The 7,625-nt window shown below is 36.0% G+C and overlaps 1 protein-coding gene across 4 annotated transcripts; it reads right to left on the reverse strand.

Moving 5' to 3' along the window:
• Positions 1-212: 212 nt before the first annotated feature.
• Positions 213-4,863, reverse strand: LOC104117689 (serine/threonine-protein kinase AFC2-like). Of its 4 annotated transcripts, none has more exons than XM_009628762.4 (12): positions 4,654-4,863; positions 3,450-3,636; positions 2,550-2,576; positions 2,312-2,465; positions 2,171-2,219; positions 1,961-2,075; positions 1,664-1,755; positions 1,380-1,536; positions 1,225-1,289; positions 1,019-1,116; positions 842-944; positions 213-759 (listed from the first exon to the last, which is right to left on the reverse strand). In XM_009628762.4, exons 1-12 carry the CDS (start codon positions 4,750-4,752, stop codon positions 610-612), a joined length of 1,296 nt encoding a protein of 431 aa, XP_009627057.1. In that variant the 5' UTR covers positions 4,753-4,863; the 3' UTR covers positions 213-609. The 4 variants fall into 4 exon arrangements, with proteins under 4 accessions (XP_009627057.1, XP_009627058.1, XP_018633605.1 ...); XM_009628763.4 differs by having other exon boundaries at positions 3,575-3,636; positions 4,654-4,794; XM_018778089.3 differs by lacking the exon at positions 3,450-3,636 and having other exon boundaries at positions 4,654-4,759.
• Between the last annotated feature and the right edge of the window lie 2,762 nt (positions 4,864-7,625).

Genomic DNA, 7,625 nt, shown 5'->3' on the forward strand with positions numbered 1-7,625 from the left:
GAATTCAAATTATTTTCTTTATAAAAAATATTAGTACTTTAAATTGGCAGTTTTTATAAGAGACTAGCATATTAGGAAGAAACTACTTCTCAATCTGAACAGGCAGTTTTTTCTTTTTTTATTTTATTATTTTAAAACTCCAAATGTCGTAAAAATCTACACTTGTCATAGGGACCAAACTAAAGTAAACAAGCTCATGTGCGGACTGCAAATTCAAACTAGAACACAGCCAGGCTAATCGATATGCTTTCAGCAGCAGCAGAATCTTGGAGAGGTTGCAAGACAAGTTGATCCAAATGGAAGATGATGGCACTATCAAACCAAAATAGACACACATCATGATCATGTATTTGATACCTATATGATAATCTTATTGCAGAAGGCAAAAGGGTTGAACAAAAATTTGGAACTACCACAACAATAGAATCTCATGAGAGGTCGCGAAAGAGGGCACTCTCTCAAGCGTAATACATGCAAGTTCTCCTCAAAGGACGGACAATACTTCACCAACTATCTTCTCTCATAGAAATGTCAAATAACTCGATACCTTGGGACTGTAATGCAAGTATGAACTGATGCGGGAGTGATCACAAACAAGAGTTCGTCCTCTTATAACCTCCGATATTGGTCCTTGGTGAAAAAGGGATGCCGTAGCGCATCATGAGCCGTCATCCTGATAGATGGATCGAATCTAAGGAGGCCTTGCAACAGGTCTATAAGATCTCCAGCTGAATGATCAACATGCTGCATCACCAAATTCTGCACCAAAGCCCAGACAATTCACATAAGATTTTGGCATATGAAAAACAAGTATTAAAGTGCATACAAATTATTAATCCACCTGAAGACGAGGCAGCTTCATCACAGACTTTATGCTCTCTCTGGAAGTGGCACCTTCAGGCCAGTCTAATCTACCCCTCCTTACATATTTCTCCGCATGCCGACTATCCAAATGAAAAAGGGATAAGTTAATTTCTGATAGTATATGATGACATGAACATACTAAAATGGCACTCACTCCACTCTTTTTAACATTTGTGATGGTAGTGGACCCAATACTCTTTCCATCATCGCCAGGTGCTCCAAATTCTCGTGTGTCTGGAATAAAGCTTCACCCTGCAAAACCACCACACATGAATGAATACCCAGTGTGTCTTCCATCAACATATTAACATCTGGCTCAGAACAAACAGATTAATGAGAAAATCAGATGCTAGCAACTACCGAGCATAGTTCTATCAAGATGCAGCCCACGCTCCATAAATCACACGGGTAGCTCCATCCAAGGCCTGAAACAAACATAAAACCCAGTAATCAAGTAAAAGGACAACGCTAAATTAGCGAGACTTCGTTGAAAGGGGAAGAAAATCTTAACACACCAAGAATAACTTCAGGTGCACGGTAATGTCGTGTGGACACAATATAGTTGTGATCTGGTCGTTCGTAAGCAGTACTACCAAAATCAATTACTTTGATAGCACTTGACTTTGGTAACCTTTTAGAAAATGATCTGTCTCTGTGTGACCATGGTGTACCCTAAAGACAAGTAAAGGAACAACAGAGATTTAAATGATGTGGCATGATCACCAGAGGGCTAGTTAATTCTAGTTATTATAAGAGTATAACACACTCCTAAGAGCTTGAAAAGCAGAACTCTACATACCTTGTAGTCAGGCACTTTTATGTAGTCTGCAGAAACAAAGAGTATATTCTCGGGCTTAAGATCCGTATGGATGAGACGCATATCATGCATGACTGAAAACAAAGGCCACAATAAGCATTCACAGTTTACAATAAAGTGTCTCCAATGCAGTGGTGGCAAATGCAATATAAAGATTGCAACTTTACTAACAAACCAGAAAAGAATAATGCAAAAGGTGAATTCTTGAGACCAAGAGAACAAAAAATGGCCAAGTATCTGATACTAGAAAAGTGAACTGAAGAAGTATAGACCACACACATGCTACACATTCCAACAATTGCCTCCCAATTTCACGAACTAGATCAACCGGAAATGCGCGATAACTGTTTTTCCGTAGAAAATCGAATAAGCTTGGCCCAAGCTTCTCAAACACCTGTTAAGACCATTAAATTCATTGCAAGCCTTAAGTCCCCATAGAATTCACAAAGTTGGGGAAATCAGGTTACCACAAATCAACAATATACTTACTAAACAAATATGGTTACGATAATCAAACCAGTTCCGTAATTGGACACAACTGCACAGAAGGAACTTCTTTAACCATCACATGCAAACTTGCATTTTTAAATATGAAGAAGAGCCATTATATACAACATAGACAAGACATACCGGCTTCCACCCCTATCATATCTCCCTAGCAACTGAAGCACGTCAACTTCTACCATTGCCGCTTCACGATACTTCTTGATACTTCGGATAATTTTGATGGCAACAAATCCCTTCTGCTCTCTGTCCCAGCATTCTAGAACTTGCCCAAAGGTACCTGGTGAACTATAAAATTGAAGAGAGATCCATGGCCAAACAAGAGCGATTAAATCGTATATTAAGAAAAGAAATTTAGACTGACCTTCACCAATCTTTTTGAGAATTTTATCTGCAATTACAGGAATGAAAATGAGTGAGAATATTATGGAGGAGATAGGCGTATACTTGCAAAATGCAATTAAACTAAAGGACTTCAGGTTATGTTGTCTCATATAGACATGATGAGAAATGAGTTTTTGAAATTGGAAAAGCTTCAAGATTCTGTCAGGTATAGGAGAGATATCTTAATCCTTAGTTTGGTCCTCACTAGAATAGGAAGGAAGGTCAATTCCCGAAGTTCATGCAAGCAAAACAACATCTATAAAACAATGTGCAACCTCATTTTTTTTGATAAGGTAGTAGTCACTTATTATGCCAGAGAAGAAAAATAGAACGTTGAGAAGAAAACGTATTCCTTCACTATTAGGATCTTATTCACTTACTTTATCCGATAAGTAGAGGTATATCTTGCAACAAAAAAGGGATACTTCCATATACAAGATGCAAAATGATCAGAAAGAATAGCTGATTTTCTATGCATTTTTTGGTTTCTACTTGCTAATTACATAACAACAACAACAACAACAACAACAACAACAACAACCCAGTATAATCCCACTAGTGGGGTCTGGGGAGGGTAGTGTGTACGCAGACCTTACTCCTACCCTAGGGTAGAGAGGCTGTTTCCGATAGACCCTCGGCTTCCTCCCTCCAAGAACTCCCCACCTTGTTCTTGGGGTGACTCGAACTCACAACCTCTTGGTTGGAAGTGGAGGGTGCTTATGGACAAAAAGATGGACTTCAACACGACCAGACACATAATTACACAAAATTCCATAAACAACTGGAATATAAGAGCCAACCAAAATGAACCTCACACATATTTTAATCAAGCAGAACCTATCACATATATAACATGGTGATGAAAAAAATTTGTAATTACAGCGAGTAGTTAAATTCTCTCCAAGCTCAAACATGTAATGTCCATCTTTGTCATCATCTCGCCGTGGGGGAGAGCCTTTTTGAGCCAGTCCTTTTACATATAAACTATCATGATCGGGTAGTAACCTTGAATGCACATAGCTCGATGAATTGCCAACCTCTTGCCCATAATATATTCCTGACTGAGCCTACAGACAACCATTCATTCATATTCTTCTGAAAAAGATATAACATAAAATCTACCCTATATTTAAAACTAAACTGAATTTTGAAATATTTGCAAGAGTAACAACCAAGATGAATATTTTCACGCAATCCCCAACTCAACAACGAACTCACTAAGCTAGACAAGACCATTGAATTGGTACAAAACTATTGACACGAGAGAAACAACAAACATTTGTCACGCAACAAATATTCTCACACCAACATCATAAGATTGATGACTGGTCAAATGCTACTGCACCTTTCAGTTTAAATCGCTCATAAATCTTCCTATTCCAACGAGATTTTTTTTACCTTTTCATCATGATTCAATTCAATGTTTAACCACGCAAAATTCAGATGCCAATGATACTCAAAAGAACCTTAAGAAATAATGTTCTTATAAAATTACAGATTTCAGCCGGATTTGTTTTTTAATTTCATTATTTTTCCTCAAAGTAAAGTCCCCGAATTCATGGAGTCAAACATCAGATCCAAATTAAACAAACAAAATTTTATCGGAAGATATCCAATATATATCTCAAACTGAAATCTGCAGTTCTAACCAATAACTCAAGCATCAAATTATCCTCCAAAATCCTATCTTTTATTCACCAATAACTTAAAACCTCATATGGTTCACGAGAACTTTCATAGAACCAGAACTTCAATTTTAATCAAAATACTCAGCATCCAACTAACACTTTTTGGGTCATTTGTCAAACTTCTCCCAAGAAAAGTAACACCAAAACTTTCATTGAACCGTAACTTCAATTGTAATCAAAACCCTCGAAATTCCGCTAAATGTTTTTCATTTTTCGAACAAAAAACAAAATCAATAACACCAAAACTTTCGTTGATACTTAACATCAATTGTAATAAAAAATTACTAGTAATTGAGCTAAATATGTTTCATTTTCGAAAAACTTCTCAGAAATTAAGGAAAAAAATGAGTAAAATTAATACAAAAAATAACGACGGAAAAGGAATAAAAGGAGTACCTTGGGAGTATGGGAAGGATCCCAATCTAATCTCGGACGCTTCTTGGGACGACGATCCATGTATGGACGTGGATACTCCGTTACGTATTCCATTTCCATATATCAAATCGATGCGTAATTTGTAAAGAGAGAAAAAACCCTAATCCCCAATTTGTTTGTGAGCTAAGGAGCAGCGAAAGCTAATGGTGTGGAGCTCGATGCGGCGTACGATTCACATTATTTGATTGATGCTCCACCGTTGGATTAGTAATTGAAGTTTAATCAGGACCGTCTCAGCCGACTTTATAAAGTCGGGGTTAGGGAAACTAACCGTGGTTGAGTTATGTGGTTGTTTCTTTTATTTTTCTTCTATTTTACCTATAAATTGTTTTCTTCTATGGTTTCCTTTCCGAATATTCTATTCCTCCGGGGTCGTTTGGTATGGGACTAAATTATCCTGGGATTATAATTTTGGAATTATAATCTCGGGACTAATTTATACCACATGAGAGATGGAATAAAATAATCCCACATTTGATGGGATAAGGTGGGATAAGATGGGATTTTCTAGATTAAATCTAGGATTAAATTTATACCTTGTTTGGTTGGAGGTATAAATTTATCCTACCTCTAACCAAACAAGGTATAAATTTAATCCTACATCTTATCTCACCTTATACCTCATACCAAGGGGAATGCTCGACATTTTTTCAAACCTCACTCTAAGGATAGGAAAAAGAAAATCTGATAATTATAACATGGCATTAAAGAGCTTCCGCATAACGAATTTGAGGATATCTGATTTTAAAGTTTATTAAAAATATTACTTTAGTTGATGTCGCGTCCGAAATAAAGGATATATATAGCCTTTGTTATAAAATAAAAACTGTAAAGTAAATAAATCGAAGACAAGTATAGAGGGAGATTGATATTTTTATTCAACTTCAAACTAATGTACATAATGAACTGAAAAATCCTCTATTTATAGAAGAAAGGAAGCAGCTGCAAGACTTTTCTTTAGATGCTTGCAACCTGCCTATTTAAGCAAAGCATTTCATTGAGCTGCTTGCAACCTGCCTGCATCAGCTGCTTGTAAATAAATTTCAATAGAGTACCAAACGGATAATTTTCTTCAGGAAGATTATCTATAGCGGAGTAATAAATGGACATCCATAATATAATTATTTTCATAACACTCCCCCTTGGATGTTCATTAAAAGATATTGTGCCTCGTTAAAACCTTACTAGGAAAAACCCAGTGGAAAAAATCCTAGTGAAGAAAAAAGAGTACACATATTTAGTAATACGTATTTTTAGATGCCTCATTAAAAACCTTATAAGAAAAATCCCGTGGAAAAAACCTTAGTAAAGGAAAAAGAGTGCAACGCGTATTTTACTCCCCTTGATAAAAATTTTATTTCAAATATTTGAGTCTCCGTATTCCAATCTTGTATACCATCTTCTCAAAAGTTGAAGTTGGCAAAAATTTAGTGAACAGATCTGCTTGATTGTCACTTGAACGGATTTGTTGCACATTGATGTAACCATTTTTCTGAAGATCATGTGTGTAGAATAATTTTGGTGAAATGTGCTTCGTTCTATCTCCTTTTATAAATCCTCCCTTTAATTGGGCTATGCATGTAGCATTGTCTTCGTATAATATTGTGGAGTTTTTATCACATTCCAACCCACATTTTTTCTCGAATAAAATGAATCACTGATCTCAACCATACGCATTCCCTACTTGCTTCATGAATAACTATTATCTCAGCATACTTTGAAGAAGTAGCAGCAATAGATTGCTTTGTGAAGCGCCATGATATGACAGTACCTCCACATGTAAAACACTTACCCGGTTTGAGATCGAACTTTATGGGGATCGGATAAATAACCTGCATCTGCACAACCAATATGATCTGCACCACCTCTGTTAGCATTAGCAAGATACATAAGTGCACCAATTGCACTGAGATAGAGTATTTCAGGACCAAGGAGTTCCTCATCCTCTTCTGGAGGTCGGAACGGATCCTTATTCACTTTATGTGATTGAACACCCATTTGGTGTACTTAATGGGTGCACTTTGTCCATGTAAAAGTGTTTTAAGACCTTTTATGTATGGACAGATTGATGGATAAAGATCTCGTCTGCTAAATATTCAATTTGTAGACTAAGACAAAGTTTTTCCCTTTGGAGCTCTTCTGGAGTTCCTATGAGATTTATGTCATTAACATAAATAACAAGTATAACAAACTATGATGTTGTTTTCTTTGTAAAAACGCATGGACAAATGCCATCATTTACATAACCTTCATTCATCAATTCAGTGAGGCGATTATATCACATGCGCCCAGATTGATTTAAACCGTACAAAGATCTTTGTAATCTGATTGAGTACATTTCTCGAGACTTTGAATTATATGCTTTAAGTATTTTAAATCCTTTAGGGATCTTTATATAAATTTGATCAAATGAGTCATATAGGTTATAACTTGCATCTAAATGGCATGACATCTTCAGGTGTCTGGACTATAGGTCTGATCCTCACAATCTTTTATAATATTGTGCACCATATTATATCAAATATATTATCGACGATCGTTTTGTATCGGTTCCAAAGCGACATAACTTGTTGAGATCTCATCACTTTCTTTATTTTCAGGTACTTGAACTTCTTCTGGAGTTTCATGAAATGTTATGCCGTGGGCTCTTCTAGAGCTCATTTTCTCATCATTATGATCATTTTGATCATTTGCTCCTATTATTTTTCAAGGATTGTTACCTTTGGAACCGATCGATTTACTACACTTCATGCGTGCAGTAAACTTTATCCTTTAGGGACTTTAATTTTAATAGGAGCATTTACAGCTGAAATATGATATTTATTTTTGGATCAGCAAATGCTTCTGGCATTTGACTTGAGTTATCTTCTAAGTGAGGATCATATTAATGATAATTCGATTCATATAGCATATTTTTGAGTTGTTTATTTCAT

This window comes from Nicotiana tomentosiformis, chromosome 10, assembly GCF_000390325.3.
Source record: "Nicotiana tomentosiformis chromosome 10, ASM39032v3, whole genome shotgun sequence".
Classification (NCBI taxonomy): Eukaryota; Viridiplantae; Streptophyta; class Magnoliopsida; order Solanales; family Solanaceae; genus Nicotiana; species Nicotiana tomentosiformis.

Bases quoted from the DNA above. Each gene is read 5' to 3' on its own strand.
- LOC104117689 (XM_009628762.4), bottom strand. From the start codon at position 4,752: ATGGAAATGGAATACGTAACGGAGTATCCACGTCCATACATGGATCGT. The intron at 2,220-2,311 runs GTATGTCTTGTC...CCTTCTGTGCAG, and splicing joins TATGATAGGGGTGGAAGCCG to TTGTGTCCAATTACGGAACT. The intron at 1,537-1,663 runs GTATGTAGAGTT...ACTTGTCTTTAG, and splicing joins TAAAAGTGCCTGACTACAAG to GGTACACCATGGTCACACAG.